This window comes from Asparagus officinalis, chromosome 7, assembly GCF_001876935.1.
Source record: "Asparagus officinalis chromosome 7, Aspof.V1, whole genome shotgun sequence".
In the NCBI taxonomy this organism is placed as follows: domain Eukaryota; kingdom Viridiplantae; phylum Streptophyta; class Magnoliopsida; order Asparagales; family Asparagaceae; genus Asparagus; species Asparagus officinalis.
This window is the reverse complement of record NC_033800.1, coordinates 73,324,288-73,350,549: the sequence shown is the minus strand read 5'-3', so window position 1 is coordinate 73,350,549 and position 26,262 is coordinate 73,324,288. Positions and strand designations below refer to the sequence as shown.

The 26,262-nt window shown below is 39.5% G+C and overlaps 1 protein-coding gene across 1 annotated transcript; it reads right to left on the bottom strand.

The window, feature by feature from the left end:
* Positions 23,126-25,309, bottom strand: LOC109847348. The gene is made up of 3 exons (XM_020416580.1): positions 25,245-25,309; positions 24,767-24,980; positions 23,126-23,579 (listed from the first exon to the last, which is right to left on the bottom strand). The coding sequence occupies exons 1-3, from the start codon at positions 25,307-25,309 to the stop codon at positions 23,310-23,312; spliced, it is 549 nt and encodes a 182-aa protein (XP_020272169.1). The 3' UTR covers positions 23,126-23,309.

Below are 26,262 nucleotides of genomic sequence, written 5' to 3'. Positions count from 1 at the left end.
AATTACTATAGATAGTTAATCCCCACAAAACAACAGATGATGAAAGATACAATCTGACGTCCTTCACATCAACAAGCGAAAGTTACAATCTGACGACCTTCGCAACAGTCGATGAAAGTTTCAATGTGAAGACTTCCACAGCAACGTGCGAGAGTTATAAATTGACGACTCTCACATTCCACAAGGGCCAAGTATAAAGATTACAAGGTGACAATCTGCACAAAAGTCAAAGAAAAGAGATTACAATTGACCATCTCTACAAACCCAAACGCGGAAACCCTCTCCGCGTCCTAGAAGCTCAAATGTAGAGGTCACCCTACGCTTCCAAGGAAAAACGCAAAGGTCATCCCGCGTTGCCAAACTCAAATGCAGAGGTCACCCTGTGCTTCCAAGGCAAAATGCACAGGTCATCCCGCGTTGCCAAACTCAAACGCAGAGGTCGTCCTGCACTTCTAGATCTCAAATGTAGAGGTCGTCCCGTGTTGCCAAGCTCAAACGCAGAGGTTACCCCGCGTTGCCAAGCTCAAACACAGAGGTCGCCATGCGTTCCAGATCCCAAATGCAGGGGTCGCCCCGTGTTGCCAAGACCAAACGCAGAGTTCGCCCCACATTGCCAAGCTCAAACGCAGAGGTCTCCAGACGCAGAGTTCACCCGTGTTTTCTCTCCAGAACGCGACCCTTGTGTTTTTTTGACTCGGGAACGGTTTTCAAAATTGTCCTATTAAGGTATGGGCACAATTAAGGGCTAGTTAAGGGGTGACTTACCTCATGATTACCCTATATATAGGGCTGGAACTCCAGCAAGAAAAGGGCTGGACAAGGAGGCTAAAAAGGGCTGGAAAAAGGAGGCCAAAAAAAAGGAGAAATAGGGGGGCAAAATAAGAGAAAAAGGAGAAGGAAAGGGGCTTATTAGAGAGGTTTCTTGGGGTCATTCTTGGAGTTCTTGGCTTGCTCTTTAAACCCATTTGGGTTAGTTCTCTTGGAGGTTCATCTCCTCTCTAAAATCAACCCCTCTTGGGGATTCAAACTCGACTAGAGTTCTCAACTCTCTTACAGAGAGTTTCTAACTTATTAAAACAAGTTTCATTCAAACTCATCTAGTGTTCTTAACTCTATTACAGGGAGTTTCCAACTTGTTCAAACAAGTTCCCCCAAACTCATGTAGAGTTCCGAACTTGTCTTGCAAGTTCTTGACACTCTTACAGAGAGTTCCCAAAACTCGGCTGGAGTTATAAACTTGCCTCACAAGTTCTCTCAATACGTCAAGTCAAGGAGAGAGGACCAACAGCCCATGAAGTTGAAGTGTTCGGATTGTTAACGGGATACAAGATTCAAACTCTCATCGCCACAAAGAAAGAACCCAGTTTTAAACAAAGGGAGGGTTTCATCCTTCCCTCTTTTGTAAACCGGAGAACCAATAAAGAGAATTATAGTTTCTTTTTTAAGTCAGTTAGAAAGAAGTTATATTGAGAGGATTGTAGTCATTCTTTTTCTATATCAGTTAGAGAGAATAATACAGATTCAATCCTTGAGTTTCTCATAATTTCCCGTGCGTACATTAAACAGTCCCGGGAACACGGCTTCAAGTCAGGATTAGCCCTTAGCCCTTATACATAAATCTGGATATCAAGAATATGCATGAGCCCGCTTATATACATGTTATATTATCCGTCTAATTCCCCCTTTATATGGCTCAAACGGGTCTGAAATTTGAGTTTTAGACCCAAACAGGTCTAGTATTCGATGTTGGACCCCAACCGGGTTGGGTTGGGTTTAGAACCCGATCCAAAAGAAATTTTTTGGAAAATCAGGGTCCCTGAGATTCAAACTCCAGACCCTTGTGTCATTATCAAAGGCAGCTAACCACTACCAACCTCATTCTTTTGTATCAAAGGTGATGCAACAAATAACTAAATACATTTCAGTTAGTTTTATAAGTCCTCAAAATATATATTTTCATACGTAAATTAGTTATCCATATATTTTTATAAAAATCTATGAAAATTTTACCTTCTAACTTGTACAAAAACTTATGTGAATATAACACTATTAGTAGCAATAATAATGTTATGGTCAGGAAGAAAAAAATAAGGTAGTAACAAGGTAAATCGTAGGATTATAAAACCCCTTTTTTCCTTAAAATAATTAGTAAATTTTTTCCTTTGACTGTCTAAAGGAAAGAAAGCGAAGCATTGAGAATAAAAATTCTTTCTTATTAAGAAAAAATATTATTTAACTAGACTATCTATTTTTAGACTAAATTATTAGAAAGAATTATATCAAAAACATAACTACAATTAAGCCAATAGTTATCATGAATCTATAGTAAAAAATTTAGGCGTATGCACTCTAAGTACACCTAGGTGAACTAAATCCTACAGAGCATCAAAGGGTTCAAAACACAATTAAGAAAAACAACTTTAGGATTATACAAACTAATGAACAATCAAGGTTTTCTCTTTTCATGTGGGTACTAGTAATAATTCAATACGTTGCAACCACTCAAAATTAACAAAGGATTTACTTAAGCATTTGGGGGCAAATTTGTGAATGAAAAATAAAACCCCAAAAAATTTAAACTTATGAATGATGAATGGAATTAATATGTGATTAATTACTATAATGGATTTTTATTTTGCTAAATATTATTTATTAGTGTATGAGTACACTAACAAGTATTTTGAGTGTAAACAAGTCAGTACATAAGAGAGAAACGGGTCGAAACATGCACAATGGCCAAAGCTCTGCACAGCTGAAAAACTGTGCTCCGGTCGACCGTCGCTCACCCTACGGTCGACCGCGGATCGGGAAAACTGTTTTTTCAGTTTGAGTTGGCTATTTTGATTTTTGGAGAAGATTCAAGGCTTTTGAGCGGAATTTCGATTGGTTTTTGGCTTTTGGATCAGGGATCTACATTGGCTTTGCATCTTGCATGTTTTTCAACAAGTCTCAGGCGAGTTTCATCTCTGCCAATCCCTCTCCCTATTTTTAAAATATTTTTAAAAGAGTTTTATTAAGATTTGTAGAGCCTAATTGAGTAATTTGTGTATAAAAATCAAATCTTGTATATTTTGTGTATAAAGACTAGGTCTTTTAATGCTAAAGAGGTTAAGAACGAATTTACAGAAGTGTTTTAAGATCTGAAAATAATTTAAAATATTGTTCATCTAAATTTAGATGTTTTGTTCTTCGTTTTGAAGTTTTGTGCGTAATTGAGGGTTTAAATATGATTTCTTGTATGAATAATCATGCTTTAAATGTTGATTTTGTTTCTAGAGATGTTAAACTGTTGTTGATATGATTTCATGCAAGATTCATATTGTTTTAATCAAGTTAAATCACAAAATCATGTCGCGAACACTACTTGTGCAGAAAACTACACGTTCTGTAGATGTCGTGTCCGGTCGATCGCCGCTCACCTTGCGGTCAACCATTCGCCAGTCCGAGGCCTGGGAGGTTTCGGGTTTCTGTTCGGTCGACCGCCGCGTGTTATGCGGTCGACCGCCAATCTGGCAGTGGCCTATGCATGTTCTTTTCGATACTGTTTGGTTTTTAAGAGAATTTCTCGATCTTGTAATGTATTATTTTAATGTTTAAGAGTTGTTTAACACCTGAGATGATGGTGAACACCAGATATGGACACGCACACTGAGATATATGCACACACACTTAGTTGATGCTATTTGACTCACATTATTGAGATAGTAGATATAAGTTGAGTTGATGAAGGTGAATTAATGTATGATAAAGTATTGCTCATCAGTTATGGATGCTCAGTGTGGGTGTTTATCCTGAAATAAGACTTTGGTTGTACCACACTAGGGGTATTTGGTTATGATTCCCGTAACGAGACCTCGGTTGTACCAAATACTTGAAGGCGATCGGTGTATGTATATCCGGTTTGGGCTGATATGCCTATTCACCATTGTACGATCATCTGGAAGCGTATCCGGGAATAGGGAGATAAAACCTATTGTCGTTGGACGAATGAGCGAATCTGGAAATAGAGAGATAAAAATCTATTTGCCAAAAGGACGATTGAGTAAGGAGGTTGTATCCGATATCCACGTAACATTATGCGAGCCTTACAAAAGTATCATTATTTTGTGTATGTGGAATAGGGAGATAAAACCTATTGCGGTAGAGAGATTTAGTAAGTAGGATAGTATCCGTTGTCCGCATAGTATTATGTTAGATTGCTCGTGAGTTAGGTACATCCATTGATAAATAGCATACATGATATAGCCTGTGGTAATTATGAGTTGGGTGATTCTTCTTTTGATATTATGCCGACTACCTGAGGGTAGTTCGAGATGAGACATTGGTTTTGTATAGTTAAGGTTTGGAATACTTTTCTTTTGGTTGTTGTATTCATTCATAGAGTTGGACTTGGTATTTAGGGATTTACAATTTGAGACATGGTATATACATGAGGGTTTCCTTGTTTGGATTATTTCGCTCGACATACTAATTCTCATGTTATGGATTTCTAAATACCAATCTCTAGTTAGGGTTATATGAATGATTTTATACTTATATGTACTAACTCTATTTTCTTATATACTCCTACCCCTTCTCCTGGGGAGCGGTAGAGATGATCTCGCTAGCGCTTTGACACTTGTTGTTTCCCCCCCTTTTAAATCGTGAGGCCGGCGCACGGAGAGTCGCAGGTTAATGGAATTGCACCTTAGATCTCATCTAGATATTATTATATTTGTAGTTATTTCAGAACTCCACATTTAGTTGTTTATTTTCAGACTCTAGATTTGTATTTCTTTTTGTAGAGGCTGAGTGCGTTAGTGAGATTTCATTTGACTCATTATATTGAGATTTATTTCAGACTCGGGGAGATATATTCATTCTATTTCAGTTGGGCTTATTTATTGATTATTCATACACTTCTTCTGTGCATATCTTAGTTTGTATTATTTCTATTCTTTTTCTGTTTTGTACCTTCACCTATGTGTTGACTCTTCTTGAGAGATAGTGACTGTGATGGTGAAACATGTCGTAGTATGGTATTTGGTGCTTGGCAGGTTTGACAATTCGGGTTTCACCTTGGACTGCAAGCTTGTGTGAACCCCGGGGTATCACAAAAAAATCTAATCTATAGAAAAGGAAAACTTGAGAAGAAAGTATGCTTGCCGATTAATATCGAAAATGAACTCCAAGCAAAGATCCTTCACTCGCCTCCTAAGATGCAGTCGTTGCCCCTCTTTTCTTCTCTTTTTTTCTTTTGTTTTGTGAGGTTTGAAAACTACAAAGAAAAGAAAAACGTTTAAAGGATATATGCTTGTTGAGGATAGACTTGGTAGTTAGAGATTTTGTAGGATATGACAAATTTTGTTATTAAGATTTTAAATTTAATTTTTGTGAAATGTGGTATCATGGAAAAAAAATCGGTTTTTCTTATCCTCTCTCTCTCTCTCTCTCTCTCTCTCTCTCTCTCTCTCTCTCTCTCTCTCTCTCGAAACAGAAACCAAAGATATCATAGGGAAACACGTGTAGATGGATTTAAACTTGTTCAAGGGCTTGGTTGTATAAAAATTCTAATAAACTGAGGTATAAGGCGAATTGGGCCTTGGAAAAAAATAAAATTCAAAAGTAAGTTAGGCCTTGAAAAAAAATAAAATTCAAAAGTAAGTTTTGCCTTGAATACTCTCATGCCTAAGTTCAAAAATAAGTTCAAAAATCCATAATTATTTAAGAGATTAATGGGTATCCTTGACAATAAGGGGGATTCCCTCCTTGACAATGATGTGACATAATACTCACCATATAAAATTCTCTCTACTACTTTATTCTCTCTCCTTCACATGATAGGGATTGTGTCACATCATTGTCAAGGAGGAAAATCCCCTCCTTGTCAAGGATACCCATTAATCTCATCATTTAAAATCAAACTCTAGGTGTCACAATAACCATTACTATACAATGAAAACTATTATAACGAGTTAATGATCCAATTAACAACCAAACTACAACAATTATTGTAGGATGCCCTTCAGATCCTCTCAGCTACTAAAAAATTAGTGGAGATACCACTACTTAATCACAATTATTGATTATCTGGTGGGTGGTTATAATTTTTTCTTTGAGTATAAATTAGGAATGTATGTCATACATGGTGTTCAACTAGTGCTAGGGCTTGTTTGGCAAAATACTTAAAATTGGGCTAGGATTAATTCTGGTCCAGTTTTATCCTAAACAGGGTTACATTTAGAACAGGGCTACAGTTGATCCAAGATGAAGCGGTTTGGAAAAGAACCCATTTAAACCCAAAGTTTGACTAAAAAAGAAACGGGTCAAGTATGGCTTGTATTAGACAAACACACAAGAAAGTTCTAGTCTCCCAAATTATCCTAAATTTTAGACTAGAACTAGATGGTAAAAAACTAAAACTTTCTTATTTGTTTTTTTATTTTTATATTACATTTTCCATCATCTTCAAACATCATACGATTAGATTACATCTACTTTTATCCTTCTATTTAATGTTATTTTTTATGTTTTATTAAATATTTGAATTGTATAATTAATTTAAATTTAAAAATTACAAAATTTATGTTTCATTAAAAATTAATTAAAATTAAGTGATGATGGAATGATGTCTAGATGATCGAAAAAGGAAAAGAAAAAAGGAAAAACTTTATTATTTATTTTGTATTACAATAATAATTCCAAAAAAAATTTAAAATTTTATAAATAATAATAATAATAATAATATCTTATAGTCTATCCAATAGTTCTTCAATATTAATTAACACTAAACTAACTAATTAATATTAATAATAGTAAGTTTTAAAATATATAAATAATGTCTTATCATCAAAATGCATAACTCTAATAAAAAGTCTTATTTTAAAAATTTACTCCCAATTATCCCACTAAAATATCCCACTTTAAAAAATAATCTCATACTAAAAAGCATTCCACTTCCATAAAAATGTACCAATTGACTAATACCCCTTTAGCTTGTTAAAAATAAACCATAGTTTGTTAAAATAAACCACCACTGTGACAAGCACTATTAAGTGTTATAGGATTAGGAAACACATTCTCTGTTGGTGCACGCTCGCTGCAACCTAACACCAATTGTTGCGCACTAATCGTTGTTCTATATGGAAGCATTGCTTACAGAAGTGTTAAAACTCCTAATTAGATCTCCTCCTTCTTAGTAGAGAAACCTATCACCCAGCGATGTGAAAGTTTAAGAAATATGCTCAAACTAAAGAGAAATAAGCAATCTACCAAAGAAAAGAATTAAGAGCATGATGACACATAAGATTTACGTGGTTCCTGTGAAAACGGCGAAGGAATTTGAGAAGAACGTGAAAAATAAGCAAGACAGGCTCCACTACACCCTGGTGTGGTGTCTGCCACACCCAGGTAGCAGAATCTATCCATGTTAACATGGGTATGATGTCTGTCACACCCATGTGTGGCAGAATCTGCCCTGTTTTAAAGGGTATGGTGTCTGCCACCCCCGGATGTGGCAGACTCATTTTTTAAAATCCCAATCTGTTTGGAATTGTATTTTGTTATAAATAGAGACACGTTTTTAGGGTTTCTTTTACTTTGATTGGGCTTTGATTAAGCATTGATTGGGGGATATTTGACGCACAGAAAAGATGTATTTTCTGAGCTATTAGTTAGGGTTTTATTTGGAGAGAATTAGAGATTTGTTGGTGAGATTAGTTGGTTTTTTGAGTGATTTGTAATCTCAGTTTGTACTCTTCTTCTCTATTAGTAAAACCCCCATCTCCTTCTTACCCCATGGACGTAGGCAACTTGCCGAACCATATAAAAATTAGTTGCTTGTGTTTGTGCCGTTATCTTGGATTGTTTAGCCTTTTATCTCGATGTTTTGGTTTGGTTCCTCGAAGCATAACAATTTGGCCGCCGCGCACAATAAGTGGTATCAGAGCTTGGGCTACGCTTGGGCTATTTGGAGGAGTAGATCGCTTTAGAAGTTCGTCTAGGGTTTCAGTTGGTGATAAAAGTAGGATTTTTACTAATGATGATCTTGTCTACCGTCGTGTATGGGTAAGATCTTTCGGAGCCTCTTATTAGGATTTCAGTTGGAAGTAAAAATCTCTCTTTTTTAGTTTGGATTTATTCTTTGTTTGTTCCGCATTGGTTTGTTGGTGCTTTGAGATAGATGGCCGAGAAAGAAGAAATTGTGGAGGGTACTTCCGGAGTGAAGACCATCCAATGTTTGAATATCCACTCTATGAAGATAGACATGGAAAAGTTTAGTAGCACAAACAATTTTGGTCTTTGGCGATGTGAATTCTTGGATGCGCTCAACACGCAAAATTTGGAGGATACATTAGAGTTGAACGGGAAACCGGACGATATTGAGGAAAATGTTTGGAAGAAGATGAATAGAACGATGTGTGGTGTGATTAGATCTTATTTGACTCAAGATTTGAAATATGATGTGATCAATGAGACTTTGGCTAAGAAGATTTAGGAGATCCTTAAGAGCAAGTATTTGACCAAGAGTGTAGAGAACCGCTTGTATTTGAAGAGAAGACTTTACCGCTTCCAATTAAAGAAAGAAACCTCCATTGGTGATCACATGAACCACTACACGAAGCTTCTTGTGGATTTGACGAATATAGATGTTATGATTGAAGATGAGGAGAAGGCGTTATTGTTGTTGAGTTCTTTGCCCGGCGAAGAATATGATAACTTCATTCTTACTCTTATTAATAGGAAGACATCTCTTTCATATAGTGAGGTCACCGCTGTACTTATGAATTATCAGCTTCGAAAGAAGGATAAGGAGACTTCAGTTGAGCCGGTAGCGGGTGCATTGGTCATAAGAACAAAGAGTCCAAACCGAAATAGGAGGTCGCAGTCTAGAGGGGCACATACTAGAGTTCGTAGGAATCAATGTGTCTTTTGTAAAGAAGATGGACATTGGAAAGCTGAATGCCCAAAGTTGACAGATCGAGCCGGAAAAAATAAGGGAAAGCTATTCAAGCTTCAGAGGTGAATGTGGACAAGGGTAGTGGCAACAATTCATATTCAGATTCTTCAGGCTACTCATTATCTGTACTACCGTCAGTTTGTATTACCGACTCTACAGAGTGGATGTTAGATTCGGGTGCGTCATACTACATTTACCCTAGGAGGGATTGGTTCTTCAGCTTTCAGAATTGGAAAGAGGGGATGTCATACTAATGGGTAATGATCATGAATACCCTATTGGTGGTATCGGCACCATTCGTATTAGGATGTGTGATGGGGTGATTCAAGAGTTGGATGAAGTAAGGTTCGTTCCTCAGTTGAAGAAGAACATCATTTTACTTAGAGTTTTGGAGGCAGCAAGCTATAGGGTGACCTTAGAGGATACATGTTTAAAGGTCACATCTGGGTCTATTATTGTGATGAAGGGCATTAGGAGGAAGAATTTGTATTATTTGATTCGAAGTACGATGGTTGGTAGAGAGCTGATGACTTCTTTGGATTTGGCTAAACTGTGGCATTTGTTGAGGCTGGGGTATTTGATTGGTTGTGTCGTGCATGGTTTGTTGAGGAGTGCTTTGACCTACAGGTTGAAGTCCTATGAGCATATTGGTATGAGCAAGACGATCGAGATGGAGTTTATCACTTCTATACATCGATCAAGGGATCTTTAGGTGGTGTTCATTCAGGCATTTGGGGGCCTTCCAAAGAGGCGTCATTAGGAGGTAATCGGTATTTGGTTTCCGTAGTTGGTGATTGTTCTAGGCATTGGTGGGTTACAACCAAGTCTCATTGGTTTGAAGTCTTAGAAGTCAACAACAGGTAGAGAAAGTGTATTGACAGAAAGGTAACCTATCGTTCTAGTTTTGGTAGGGGTCCTTTATTGCGTTTGTGCCAAGCTCATGGTAGTTTAAGACACTTCATTGGAGAGGAAACATTGGGGCAACGAGATGAGATGTCAGATTTGGTGAGTTGTTCCTTACTGTAGGAGGATCAGCGTTTGATGTTGAGCATTGGTTTTGGTGTTCAGGCTTCGACATATTTGGATCATCTTGTTCATAGGTTGCCGACTGCTACGTTTGGAGATTTTGGATCTGATGGAGCTGCTTCAGATTTTGGGTTGCGTCGGATGTTTGGTTGCCTAATATTTGGTCACATTGAGGATATGAGATTTGATCTGATTGCACATTTGGGATTCAGAGGCTCGTTTGGTTATCAGTTGGGAGACTCTGATTTTGTTCTGAATAGGTATGTCACATTCGACTCTCAGCGGGTGGAGAGTATTGATCAGATCATTGGGATATCGTAGCGGGTGGAGAGTGATGCTACTCCACGTTGCGTGCAGATTACTCCACATACTCCAGATCATACTATATCGTTTGGGATTCTAACTGAGGTGACACAGTTTAGGGATCATTTGGATTTGGATACAGATGATGAGTTAGTTGATTCGAGTGCAGCTGGTGGACATAGTTCGCATTTGGTTATGGCCGTTGGTTCACCTCGGGTGGAGGTGTTTGGATTGTTTCACTTTGGGGCCATTGGGAAAGCTATTAGTTGCAGATTCGTTGGTGATGTTGGAGAAGAGTTGAGAACTCTTCTATTTGATTGAGGGTCTTTGGAGGCCATTGGGTGAACTATGTGAAGGCTTGATCCCTTGGGCAAGAGGATGCGTAGACAGTCATTTATGATGCAGCTGGTTTGGTGAGTTGATACCGACATTTGGAGTTTGTTCGCATTCTCGTTTGGATTCTCGACTTGTTGTAGTCTGTTGTCATGGTTTTGTTCCACTTCGTACCGGGTGTAACAAGTTAGACGTTTGATTTGGTTGGTGTCGACTCAGTTTTGGGAAAACTTCGCTGAGGTGGAGAATTGTGAAAACGTTGAAGAAATTTGAGAAAAACGTGAAAAATAAGCAAGATATGCTCCACCATACCCTGGTGTGGTGTCTGTCACACCCAAGTAGCAGAATCTGTCCCTGTTGACATGGGTGTGGTGTCTGCCACACTCAGGTATGGCAGAATCTGCCCTGTTTTCAGGGGTGTGGTGTCTGCCACCCCCGGGTGTGGCAGACTCATTTTTTAGAATCATAATCTGTTTCGAATTGTGTTCTGTTATAAATAGAGACACGTTTTTAGGTTTCTTTGGCTTTGATTGGGCTTTGATTAAGCATTGATTGGGGGATATTTGGAGCATAGAAAAGAGGTATTTTCTGAGCTATTAGTTAGGGTTTTATTTAGAGAAAATTAGAGATTTGTTGGTAAGATTAGTTGGTTGTTTTGAGTAATTTGTAATCTCAGTTTGTACTCTTCTTCTCTATTAGTGAAAACTCCATCCCTTTCTTACCCCGTGGACGTAAGCAACTTGCCGAACCACATAAAAATTGGTTGTTTGTATTTGTGCTATTATCTTGAATTGTTTAGCCTTCTATCTCGACGTTTTGGTTTGGTTCCTCGAAGCACAACAATTTGGCCGCCGCGCACAACAGTTCCACAATCGCCTACATCCACGAGAAAATTGAGTCTTCTAGATATTATACAAGATACAACCTTTCTTATATTATTGGAAAACCCCTTAAGAAACCCTCTCACAAAAAAATATTTCATGGACTCTGAATTTCTCCCCTTAGTGCCCTCTAACTCCCTTGTACCATATGCAACTCACATTGGCTTAGCTTTCTTTTTCTTTTTTTCCTCTTTTTTATAGACCGTAGGAAAAACTCTATTTATAGAGCAGTATCCAGAAAATAAAAGAATTTTTGAAAGAAACTGACCCAAAATCTAAATTTGCCATGGCAATGTGACGTGACTGCACACTGTTCAGGAATTTTCCCAACAGTCGTTTCCTATAGTAGACAGTCATCCCCTGTGCGATGACCATCAACTATTCTTTGCCTATTCGTGATTTTGCTACTGCTCGGATATCTTTTCTTATAAAGGGTTGTTTGGTTGTAAGTTTTGACTATGTAGAAGGATGATAAGTGTAAAACTGTAGATCCCACCGTCCTAATGTTAGCTTTCCTCTTTTTCAATTGTTTGTTTGTAGTTCTAAAAATAGGATAAAGTAATAAGGTATGTTGATGTGGCTTGTAAAGGTAATTCACCAAAAAAGACCCAATGTTAGCAGAAAGCTAACAACAAGTAAAAAAGAGTAATTAAAAACCAAACCGGCCCTTAGGGTTACCTCCTCCTCTCTCTCTCTCTCTCTCTCTCTCTCTCTCTCTCTCCATTTTCATTTTTTATCCTTTTTTTTCCTTGCTTCATCCGTCTGCGCTTCAAGTTGGAGAACAAAAAGAAATCCACCGCTTCAGTCGTCTGCTCAAGGATAGATCGTCTGCTCGAGGAAAGGATCTGTTCACAAAGATTTTCATCTTGCTTGGGGTAAAAAACTTCATATTTCTCTAATATTTCAAGTTTCCTTTAAAATTTCTTTCATTTTTTTTTAGTTTTTTCCTTTCAATTAACTTGAATTTGGTGGGATATTTGATGGTTTCAAAGTCTGATTGCACGTTTCCACCATAATTTTTCCCTTCATGCTGCCTCTATAATCTACTCAAGTACAGACGATATTTCTTTAGATTGAAATTGGATTTACATGTGATATGATTCTATATAAATAAATAAATTTAAAACAGAAACTCGATTATGCCTAGTTATGCATGCAGCAAAAAAAAAGTCCAAACTACCTATATCAGGTACATCTTGTGCTTAAGAGAATATTATGGTATTCATCTTGCATCAACAGTTGGAAAATAATGCATTGACAGTACAAGGCAACTGAAGAAATAATGAAGATTTTATTATAATTTCTAGGTAGGTGATCAGGTAGATTTGCCTTTTTATGGATAGAAGATAGTACCTTTTGATGAATGTTTGGGTGATTTTGGACTTTAAAGTAGGCTTTGATTTATTTTGCTTGCTTTTGTTGTGGGTTGGATACTTGGATGAGTTAAACTTCATTTTTAGTTGTAATGTTATAGTATTTTATTGTGAGAACTTTTTAGGTGCCTATGTAATTTGAGGTAGACCAAAACTTTGATGTGTTAGTGACATCCTTGCTAGTTGTGTTTGGGAATTAACTAAGCTTTATTGCAAGATGCAAATGTTTGTTTATATTTTATAGTGCAATGATATCCATTATGTATTCCTCATATTATGTCTATTTTTATCTAGTAATAGTGAAAATATAGTGGTTGCAATGAACATTATGGCTGCACTGTCTTAGGTAAAATCATTAAATTTCATACTAGCTATGTGATGGTTCGTGAAATATTGTTAAACATGATGGTTTTTAAAAATCAACAATTTGTTAATCTATTGGATTAAAGAACTTCTTAATAAAATATATTGATTATAACAATTTTTTGGGTCTTTTAAGAGAGGTAATCTTACCTATGATAGTATGATCCTTTGAGTAGGGACCACATAATAACCAATTTCTAAAGTTAAATTATGCAAACCAAACAAACACTTTTATGATTCCAATAGAATTCAAACAAACAAAGAAAAGTGTAAAGGTGAAAATGATGAGATGGGCATCAACTTTCCAAGTTGTGTCATAAATACACAAGTTCACCATCAACTAGACGGGCCCTAACTTATTTTATTATCACCTTATGGGTCGAGTACAATGTGTAGGATCTGAAATAGATACACTAGAACACTAGAGGGGGGGGGGGGGGGGAGGGGGGGGGGGTGAATAGTGTTCTTATAAAATTTATGCAAAGTAGATTGTAAATTGTAAAGAAAAATGACAATCTCAGAAATTCACAAATACAAACACAAAGTTTTATACTGGTTCCACCAATCCGGTGTACATCCAGTCCCCAAGCAAATCCCGCTTGAGAGTTTCCACTATGATTTTGAATAAACTTACAAAATCAAAAGCAAACCTGACCAATTTATAAGTCCCTGCAAATTGCAACACCAATTGACAAACACCTTGTTAATTTGCACATCAATCTCTAAACCAAGAGATTAACACCTCTCACAAACCGAGAGAACTTTTGAAACTACAATTTTGATTCCTATAAGCCTTGATTTGAAGTGTAGTGTAGCAGTGGCTTAGGAATGATTCTCACTTCTGTAAATTGCCTAAACAATAAGTATTTGAATGATGTTCAAAGGTAATTTCAGAAACTTTTCTTTTTCTCAAAATCTGAATGTTTTTCACTTGAAAAAATGCACAAAAATCAAAGCTTATGGGTATGTAAATCTCTGCATTTTTTCTAAACAAATAATCTATTTATAGCCCTTGAAAAGACAATTTTTTGAACTTTAAAAATGTTTAAAAACGGCTATAAACAGTCATAAATTCAAACTTTGAATTCTGGAAAAAACTGTATCTGTAGTCGACTACAGGACAGATTAGTCGACTACACTGAGTTTAAACAAAATCTATGAAGTCAGAAAAATTCTCAGTGTCGACTATAAAGTTCATTAGTCGACTATACTGTAATTAGACAGAAACTTAAAAAAAGAATTTTGCCTTCAGTAGTCGACTATAATGTTAATTAGTCGACTATACTGTAAAATTACAGGAACTTATATTTCTATCATAAGCTTAAGTAGTCGACTATTATCCTTATTAGTTGACTATACTGTAAATTGACAGAAACATATATTTAAGACATATACATGAGTAGTCGACTACTATTCTAATTAGTCGACTACTAAGAGTTAGAAAATGATATGAATTAAATGTTTTGACACTTCATTACTAATTATAACTCTAATGGTTAACATAGGGGATTTCTATAGTTAACCAACACACTAAGCCTGTGTTAGTGTGTTCTAATATTTATGTGTGTGTGTGTGAGTGATCAAGGCTTATACAATAATTCTAAGTAAAGAAAATGTAAAATACATTATATCATATGTTCTTCATCTTCTTCACTTCATAATGCCTTGAATCTCAATTTGCACTTGTTCATATTTTGATATTGAAAGCTGCATATAAGAGTTAGTGCATTTGTATAACACACATTGTATAAATTGTTATCATCAAAATAATATCATAGAGATATGATATTCAACATTCTCCCCCTTTTTGATGATAACAAATAATTTATGCATAAGTATGTATTTTATAACCAAGTTTAAACATTATGAAATAACCATACTTACTCCCCCTGCATATATGCAAATTAGAATTTAATATAGATAATCATTTCTCCCCCTTTGTTATCAACAAAAAGAAATAAATATTTATGCTAAACATGACATTATTTCTTCAACATGAGCTAATACTTCAAACAAATCATCCAGATTATGAACATAATCCATAACTTCACCCATCCAAATAGGTAGGCAAAGACTTGCCATAAAGACCAAAAGATCCACAATGTTCATCACCATGATCTGTTTAAAATATATAGCACATATATCAACTATCATAGATCATATTAATGTAAACACACAATCAACATACTAGACATTGTAGCAACATAACATATTACATATGTCTTAATAACAACCCACAACTACATAGTTTTTGATACTTAACCATAGATAATCAAAATAACATAATTGTTTTAAAACTAAAACATCCAAATATAATATGATGCATGCATAAACTTCTAAGGTGCTGGAGGAGGTTGTTGTCCTTGAAAGTATGCATTAAGCTTTGTGTCCAAGTCTTCAAACTTCTTGATTAGCTCTTCTTGATTACTAATGATATAGGAATTTTGAGAATATAGAGCTCTCTTACCAGTTTCAAGTTCAAGAATACGTGCACTCAGAGTGTTGTATTGCACGTCTGAAAAACATGAAGGTTCTGTAGGAAATGGTAGTGGTGGTTGACTAGAAGAAGGTCCTGCTTGAGTTGAATATTGTGGAATATCTTGTGGAATTTCTTCTTGATGAGGATGAGGTTCATCTTGAGGATTTTGTTCTTGAATTTCAAAATTTGTTAACTTCATCCTAGTTAGGGCATTGAAATCAAAGAACTCAATGGAACGTACAACAGAATTTTCAGATTTAAGATCCACATGAAATTTGTCAAAGATTTTTGTTAAAAAGGCACCATAAGGAAGAAATCCCTTGGTATTGTCAGAAGATTGTCAAAGTAAACTTCAGCCCAATTAACTTGGATATTTCCCATTATAGCATATAGAACTTTTGCTAAATCTAGGAAAATGAAATGGAAACTGTAGGCGTCTAAAATTGCCTATGAGAGCCCGCACGAAACTCGAAGCAATGAATTGGCGAGACAAGAAGACTCACCTAAGCAGCTCGTGCGCGCCGGTCAACGCGCGTACCTCAAATCATCTCGTACACGTCAACCAGCTCGTGCGCGCCGGTCAACGCGCGCACGCCAATTAGTCCGCACGCATCGATCAACACGCGTATATTAACTAAAGCGCGTTCGATGATCGGTCTTGCGGCGAAGCATACAAGTCAACAAATCGGCCAAACACGCGAAAAGAGAAAATCTTGGAAGAAAGGGAACATAAAAGAATGAGTCGGCAAAACTGCGCGAGCGCAGGACGGAATAAACCGACCCGCGCAAGCGCAGTACGGAACCCGAAACGCGTTTTGACGGTTTTGATGCTGTTTTTGCAGGATTTATCTGTTCCAGGGGTTTCTAACTGACTTGATATCACCCCCAAACGTGGTTAGGCTGTTGTTAACTGAAGATAGAGCCAAATCACTTGTTCTCATCCAAATAACCGCTTCCGAAGCCTCCATTTTTCAGGGGCGATTGATTATCAAGACGAGGAGGTGCTGCCGGATTGTGGAGTCAAAGGAGCACGAATTTCAGCGAGGGTTGACAGATCTTGGCGAGTTCTTCGGCATAAAGAAGGAGAATTCGAGAGATCCGACGCCCGTTCCCGTCCGTCCCTTGAGATTAGGCTTGGTCTTAATCTCGAGAAGAGCACTGATTTTGCTTGGTCGATCTCAGCGCTTCAAATCAAATACTTTCTCGGTGAAGACGAAGCTCTGCTGAATTTTTTATCAACCGGATCCAGATCTAAGGCGGTCCGCGGATAAACCCCGGCACAGGCAAAGATCCCACGCAAAGCAGCGGGTGATAAACATCCTCTGCGTTTGTTTTGACGAGAGTTGTAAACTTTTGTTTTCATTGTGTAAAAGTCTTATAAAAAGACAATCTTTTTTTTTGTTTTTTTTCATTGTAACGATTAAAGTTGTAATGAATACCGCAATGAATACATCAATTTTCGACGCAAACAAACTGGCGACCACAGTGGGAGCCAACAGCTTCGCTGCCGGAGCTGTCGTGTCGCAACCTCGGATCTGCATCCCGGTCGAAGAAGTGGTCGAATACAAGTTCGACCAACTAAAGTTCGAGGAATATCTGTCGTCCTCCTCCTCCAGATCCTCCGCCTCTCGCAAGCGAAGGAAGATCAACGCCCCCGTTGTTGCGGTAGCTGAACCTTACAACGCCCTTCCGGCCTCCAATGAGTCCGGATCTGCAGATCTGAACTCCTCCTCAATCAAGGAGTTGAGTACAGAAGGCGCGCCTATTTTATCAAAGAGAACTCGTCAAAGGCAGCGCCAACGCTGTGCGCGCCAACTCGCTAGAGCATTGGAGTCAATTGACGGGATCCGTTACGAGGCGGATCTGAAAATTAGGCAACGCCAAGCACCCCAACAGCGGACAGATGTCCTCCCCTCCAAACCAATAGCAAATGAATGGATCCAAATCAAAAAGATCCGTTCAACTCTGGAGGAGCGAATTCAAAAGCGCCGCGCGCATCCGACCCGCCAATTTGCAGGTCACTTCAATCCGACCCGTCAATTTGCAGGTCACTCCAATCCGACCCGCCGATTTGCAGGTCACTTCAATCCGACCCGCCAATTTGCAGGTCACTCCAATCCGACCCGCCGATTTACAGGTCACTTCAATCCGACCCGCCAATTTGCAGGTCACCCAAATCCGACCCTCCGACCCGCGGGACACTCAAGTCTGACCCGCGTCAGGGTAAAGACAGAAGACGTTATGCACATGTTTCGTCGATCCCTTCGAGTTCCGCACCTCCGACGGAGCACCGTGACAGTGTGGACTTGTCCCATTTCAAGGTGAGGACGGCGGATCGCCAGGGTGCTTTGCATAAGGATCAAGACAAGGTTGCGATCAAAGAATGCTTGGGCCTAGTGACTGAACCCCGAGCAATTATTCGAGCTGGGGGTCGCACACGGAAAACTTCTGTAATTGACCGCCTCGGACGACAAATTAAACTCCAAGAGCCCGTCGAGGGTTCACGCTTACAAATGCGTGACTCTAAACGCGTGACTCTTGAGAACGCTAACAAGGAGTTGCATACTCAGAAGAAAACGTGTAAGATAAACGAACGTGTTATACCTGAGGATTCATGTAAACAGCTGATAGGTTGCTCTGACGGCAACGTCGATGAGTTGTACTATTGGGATGGGGGTACGAACAAGTCTCGGAAGAGAAGTACCCGAGAATCGGAGTCTCGCTGCCCGTACGCTAAGATTATCAGGGCAGTATTATCAGTGTGTGGCTGCCCCAAGACCGCTCCGCAGAGAGTCTCGGTATTCGAGAGGATCTTCAACGGAATAGCAAAATCAAAACCAAAGCGTCTCCGTAAGAAGCGATCGGCTGTTCATGGTAACGAACTTCCCGAAGTTACAATTAACATGGTTGATAAGGGAAAGTCAATTCGACCTTCTAGCTCTGACCCGCTTGTATCGTATCGTCTAACCCGGTTGCGATCGGGAACTATTAGACAAAGAGATTATCAGAGAATGCAGAGAGGGTTATCCTCAGATGATGAAGCATCAGATGCTAACTCGGTAATCACTTCTGACAATACGGTCTCCAGCCCAGGTCAATCCCGCGAAGTGTTTATGATTAACACCGAGCAAGTAGCGCTTCTGATAATACGGTATCCAGTCCGGGACAATCCCGTGAAGTGTTCATGATCAATACCGAGAAATCGCCAAAATTCTTGAGGATGCTCTAACCAAACAGAAAGAGGCATTCAAGATTGAAATGGAAATGGCTATGCTACGGATAAGGGAAGAGCATGACCAACAAATTCGGACTCTATCCAATCAGTTCGGTGAATCTAGCCATCGCAACCATACTGATCAAGCAGGCAGCGATCAGATGTGGATGAACGTCTCAATGCTGATGACCAACGTCTCAATGCTGATGACCCTCCTGTTGACCAAAACGTTGGGGGTGGTCTTACTAAAAACGACAACACTGGGGGTGGACCCGTTATTCCTCTTAAGAATCATCCTAGGCCCGATACGAGCGAGGATGAGAAAATGAAAGATCTCGAGAGCAAAATCAATGCACTAATGTCTGCTCGAGAGGTGAAAAGGACCGACATTCCATGTCCCTACCCAAGAGAGTGGGATTCAATAGCATACCCGGCGAAGTTCAACCTGATTAACTTCACGCCGTTTGATGGGAAGGGTTCGCCCACTCAGCATTTGATCTACTTCAAGTCCCACTTGGGTATGATCTCCGGCAATGAAGCCTTGATGGTTCGGTCATTCGTTGGCACCCTTCGCGGGCCGGCCTTTGATTGGTACCGCCGTCTCAAGCCCGGAAGTATTAACAACTGGGACGATATGGAGAACTCATTCCTTGGTAACTTCTTTGATGACGATGACGAGGTATCCATTAGGACACTTTTCGATGAGAAACAAGAAGATGACGAGACAGTCGACGACTTCGTCAAGCGCTTTCGGAATAAAGCAATGAACTGCCGAGATCCGATCACGGAGGACTTCATCCTCCAGACATGTCATAGCAACCTATCTATTAAGATATTAGAAGTTATGGGAGTCGCACCGTCCAACACTTGGAAAGAGTTAAAGACGCGCGGAGAGCGGGCCAAACGCTTCCTCCGAAGGAAGAAAGCCGAGAGGAGCCAACCGACGGCGAATCTTCCAAACTCAAACTTCGCCTCCCGTGGTAAAGGCAAGGCACCTGCAGCTGCTGTTGGTGCTAATCAAACGTCACAATAGCAATCCCGAAGGCAGCAAAAGACTTCGGACCCGAGACTCCAAAAAGAATACTCTTTCAAGGATGAAGATGTTCCAACCATTTTCGAATCTCTCCTTGAAAAGAACAAGATCAAGCTACCACCTATTACAAACCAGGAGAAAGCTGATAATACTGCGGATCCAAAGTACTGTGCGTACCACAGGAGGGTCCTTCATCCCACCAAGGATTGCTTTGCTCTCAAGAATAGAATTCAAACCTTGGTTGAAGCCGGTGTTATAACGCTAGGATAAGCCGAATGGGAACGGTAACACTCCGACAAGTATAAGAGTATAAACTGCTTCTTAATCCTCCGACCGGTATAAGAGGTTAAACTGCTCCCTGATACTCCAATTGGTATATGAGTCTAAACTGTTTCCTACCGTTGACGGGAAGTTCCTGGAGAATTTTTATATGTAATATTCTTAAGGATAACCTGATCATGTAACCAAATGCAATGATAAATCCAGTTTCGCGAAGAAGCTGGGGGTGGATGATTCATGTAACGGGGAGTTCCCGGAAGAATACTATATGTAATTTTCTTAGGGATAACCCGATCATTACAAACAAAGTGATAAACACTAAACCCCCACTGTGATTTCCGAACACTCTTTTGCTGAGACGAGATTCGATCGCTTCGGTGGATCAATCTTCCCTCACAAAACTCCTATTGGTGTTTGACGACAGATCAACCTTTCCTCACAAAATCCCTCACTGGTCAAATCAATTGATGGTGGGTCCACTAAGATTTCTATCCGCCAATTCATGGCAATTTTTCAAAGCCTGACGTGTTAAGTCCTGATCACTTAACATCAAAATCCTCCATCGAGTGGCTAGTACAAACCAGTATTTCTACTGCTACTTGTATTCCACTCCCTTTGCTTTCAGGTCAAACCTATAAAAGTTAGGGCCAAAGCTAAATTCTCCTCTCGATTCCTTCCATGAACGAGAGGTTCATTTTCAATTTGAGCAATCAAACTTATAAAAGTTAGGATTGTCTCCAACTTCACTTAGTCAAACCTGTAGATAATTAGGACTAAGATTGAGTTATCCCTTTTGATAAACGAAAGATTTTCATCTTTTCTTTTTTTCAGCCAAACCTATAAAAGTTAGGGTCGAAATCGGAATTTCCCCTCAATAAATGAGGAACTCTTTTCTTGGATCAAGCAACCAATCCTATAAAAGTTAGGGTTACTTGAATCTTTCCGATTCTTGGAGTGGAGATCCCACTCCTAGTTTCATCTTTCCGGATTCTGGGGGTGGAGATCCCACCTCGAGTCTCCTTTCCAACTGGAGATAGAATATAAAATTCTTCCTCTTCAGTGTTGAGAGATAGAATATAAAATTCTTCCTCTCCCATTTCCGGTTCGTCTTTACCCCAAGAGAAGACAATACTTTTTCAACTTCCAAAATCTGTGCCTCAAAGGTACGGGGAATTTTATCCCGAATCCTGAGTAGGGATAAGTCTACGCCTAACACGCGTCGCCGGTTTAGTCTTTCACCGATTGAAAAAGACACCAGAGTCTAAGTCTGGGGAATTTTATCCCGAAGCCTAAGAAGGGGTAAGTCAACGCCTAGCACGCGTTGCCGGGTGCCATATTCCCGTAAGAAATGGCGAAGTCTATGTATTCAAAATCATAGCACTAAGTCTAAGAGAATTAACTCTCTTAGCACAACGTTATATGTGAAACGAGTTTTAATAATTCACATGCTATCCCGATTCAAACGGTAATCGGTAAAGGCACGCCAAACCCGTTGAAGGCTGGGGGTTTGCCAAAAATCCTAAGTCTACGTCTAACACGCGTCGTCGGTTTAGTCTTTTACCGATTGAAAAAGACACCAGAGTCTAAGTCTGGGGAATTTTATCCCGAAGCCTAAGAAGGGGTAAGTCAACGCCTAGCACGCGTTGTCGGGTGCCATATTCCCGTAAGAAATGGCGAAGTCTATGTATTCAAAATCATAGCACTAAGTCTAAGAGAATTAACTCTCTTAGCACAACGTTATATGTGAAACGGGTTTTAATAATTCACATGCTATCCCGATTCAAACGGTAATCGATAAAGGCACGCCAAACCCGTTGAAGGCTGGGGGTTTGCCAAAAATCCTAAGTCTACGTCTAACACGCGTCGCCGGTTTAGTCTTTTACCGATTGAAAAAGACACCAGAGTCTAAGTCTGGGGAATTTTATCCCGAAGCCTAAGAAGGGGTAAGTCAACGCCTAGCACGCGTTGCCGGGTGCCATATTCCCGTAAGAAATGGCGAAGTCTATGTATTCAAAATCATAGCACTAAGTCTAAGAGAATTAATTCTCTTAGCACAACGTTACATGCGGAACGGATATAGAATAATCTGCATGCTAGCCCGACTCAGACGGTAGTCGGTAAAGGCTCATCAAACCCGTTGAAGGCTGGGGGTTTGCCAAAAATCCTAAGTCTACATCTAACACGCGTCGCCGGTTTAGTCTTTTACCGATTGAAAAAGACACCAGAGTCTAAGTTTGGGGAATTTTATCCCGAAGCCTAAGAAGGGGTAAGTCAACGCCTAGCACGCGTTGCCGGGTGCCATATTCCCGTAAGAAATGGTAAAGTTTATGTATTCAAAATCATAGCACTAAGTCTAAGAGAATTAATTCTCTTAGCACAACGTTATATGCGGAACGGATATAGAATAATCTGCATGTTAGCCCGACTCAGATGGTAGTCGGTAAAGGCTCATCAAACCCGTTGAGGGCTGGGGGTTTGCCAAAAATCCTAAGTCTACGTCTAACACGCGTCGCCGGTTTAGTCTTTTACCGATTGAAAAAGACACCAGAGTCTAAGTCTGGGGAATTTTATCCCGAAGCCTAAGAAGGGGTAAGTCAACGCCTAGCACGCGTTGCCGGGTGCCATATTCCCGTAAGAAATGGCGAAGTCTATGTATTCAAAATCATAGTACTAAGTCTAAGAGAATTAATTCTCTTAGTACAACGTTACATGCGGAACGGATATAGAATAATCTGCATGCTAGCCCGACTCAGACGGTAGTCGGTAAAGGCTCATCAAACCCGTTGAAGGCTGGGGGTTTGCCAAAAATCTCACAAGTATTATGGTTGATTATTCCATATGGAGTAAGACATCATAATAAAGGAGACATAACGAACGAAAAAAACATATCTTCTATTAATAAAATTGAGTTTGCAGGTACAAGAGTTACAATCAATCTACATGAAGTTTGTGACTACGGGCTTGCTGTTCAAGTTTAGTCAATTCCTCTGTATAAGTTCGCTCAAGCTCACACTGCAATGCAACCTTGAAGGATTCCTCGGTGAGGGATAATGTTTTCGCAGCCTCTTGTTTGATCTTGGCTAACTTCTATTTCGAGAGATCTAATTTTCCGGATATCACAACTTGTGAACGCTCCAAGTCATCCTTCGCCATCCCCAAGATAGCCAAGGCCTCCATTTGATCCACCCGACTTTGTTGCGTTTGAATCTCAAGTCCAGTAGAAGCCCGAGTGTCGCGCCATGCTTGTAGACGAGATTCCATCCGGATGGCTATGTACGTTGAAGTACCGGCAGTCTTCAACTCTTGTAACCGTCGGAATTCGCGCTCCAGCCGGTCCAAATCGTCGACATGGCTAGTCTGCAACAAAGACCAACAGCTCAGTTAGATCAAGAATCAAAATACATGAATCAGAGCCTAAAAAAGGGAAATTGCGAATCTTTAATTGAAATTCTACAAAATGGAATTTTCCAATTAAGGGTCCAATTAAACCTATACGACATTCTCGGTTCAAGTTAAGTGTCACAGAGTCAAATATAAGGTCTCGATCATGTCAACATGTGGATTCACAAGCTCAATCATATACAAGAATAGCTCGAATTCAAGGCATATGAAGTTCTCGAGCCATACACAAGTTGGGATTCAAGTTATTTCGACCACATACAAGTTTGGATTCAGTCACATCGAGTTCAATCACGTACAAGTTCGAACCATACAAGAGTGCAATCATGTACAAGGATCCACATATATATGAATTCAATCATATATACAAAGTTTGGTTATGTACAAGTTTGAGTTCAAGTCAAGTCCCGGCCTCACACATGTACAAATTCAAGGCGTATAAGGTTCTCGACCACATACGAGGTCGGATTCAAGTCATACACAAATTCGATTATATACAAGAGCTTGGCTATATACAAAGTTTGAGTTCAATCATATACATGAGTTCAATTATATACAAGAGCTTGACTATATACAAAGTTTGAGTTCAATCCTATACATGAGTTCGAATTATATACAAAGTTCAAGCACATAAACGAATTCAGCCATGAATAGCTCAAAGACCTCAACAAGAATTTTCAGCCATATACAGGTTCGAAGAGCTGTTCGACCACACATTCAGGCATCAATATCAGTCAAAAGATCTCGCCAACATCAACCAATCTCAACCGACTTCGGCCATGCACAGATTGAATTCATCAAACATCAACCAAGAATTTAAAGGCTTCGGCCATGCAAGGATGCAAGTGCAAATTCAAGCCAATTTCCGGCCATCAACAAAACCCCAAGTCCAAAATTCGGTTTTCCCTAAGATTGAATGGTTGAGAGACTGCAGTTATCAAGTCAGGAACACAATCAATAAAAAATTTCGGCCATGTACAGTTAAGGGTTCAAACAACAAAAAATTCGGCCACACATTCAACCAACACCAATTTCGGTTTTCTCCAAATTCAAAAGTTAGGGTTCAACCATCAAACCAAAGCCCATGATTTCAAAAGCAAAAAGTTCAAAACTGAAATTAAATAAGCCATGAAGAGGAGACTTACCCAAGTTCTTGAAGCTTGAAAGGGGAAGAAGAGCTCAATTGGCCGAAACCCTAGATTGGGATTTTCTCCTTTGCTCGAATCCAAATAGGAAGAAGAGAGGAAGGAATCAGTGAAGAATTTAAAGGGGTTGAGGAGTTCTGATCTTGTTCGAATTCTTGAGAAAGAAGAGCTCTCGAAGGACCAGAGCTTGGAGAAGAAACCGAATTTGAGAGAGCTGGAACGAAAAGAAAAAAGAGGAAGAAAAAGATAAGATGGGGTTTTTACCCCTTTCCCAGATCCCGACCCGCGTTCCGCGGGTCGGACCTGTGTCCGACTCGCGTGATCGTGGGTCGGATTAATCCGACCCGCGTAATCCGACCCGCGATCACGCGGGTCGGATCCATCTGACCCGCGTGAACGCGGGTCAGACTCTTATTGGCGCTCGTTTTGCTGTATTTTCGCCTGATTTTGTCCGTTTTCAAATTTTTCAGAGTCCAACCTCATTTCCTGGATAATTTTGCGGCATTTTTGCTCATATTTAGAACGTTCAGAGTTCAATTTCATCTCCCGGATAATTTAGCGGCATTTTCACTCAGATTTGGAATTTTCAGAGTTCAATTCCGTCTCCCAAATAATTTTGAGATATTTTCGTCTATTTTCGGAATATTCGGGACCCAATTTTATATTTTGGGTGATTTCGTGATATTTTCGCCTATTATCGGAATATTCGAAATCCAAACTCCAATTGGCGACCACGAGTCTAAACTGTTTCCCAATTTTGACGGGAAGTTCCTGGAGAACATTATGTATAATAATTCTTAAGGATAACCTGGCAACCTCCGACGGGTACATGAGGTTAAACTGATTCCTGAAACTCTCAGGAGTACACGAGTATAAACTGGTTCTCCTCAGGTTAATGCGAAACCCTAAGGTCAACGCCGGTCAACGCGTAGCCTTAGGTCAACGCTGGTCAACGCGTACCCTAAGGTCAACGCCGGTCAACGCGTTGCGATAAAAGTCAACGCCAATCGATTCGAAAAGCCTACTCACCAAAAGTCAACTTAATGACACATCAACAAAAATCTATTCACCAAATTCGGTTCAAGGCTTCGATAACGGTCGGATGATAAACGCAGTACCGGGAAAATCTTAGCTATTCGATAAAACACAGAATATGCTAAGATATGGAGAAGTCTTAGCTATTCGATAAAACACAGAATATGCTAAGATATGGAGAAGTCAAGAATCGAAACCATCTGTAGGTCCTTTAACACCGACTGAAGGTGGGGATCCATCATATCCAAAGCATTTCAGACTCCTCTATAAAAGAATGAGGCTGAAACACTTTGGAGGGGGTATCTGTAGGCGTCTAAAATTGCCTATGAGAGCCCGCACGAAACTCGAAGCAATGAATTGGTGAGACAAGAAGACTCACCTAAGCAGCTCGTGCGCGTCGGTCAACGCGCGTACGTTAAATCAGCTCAAGCGTGCCGGTCAACGCGCGTACCTCAAATCAT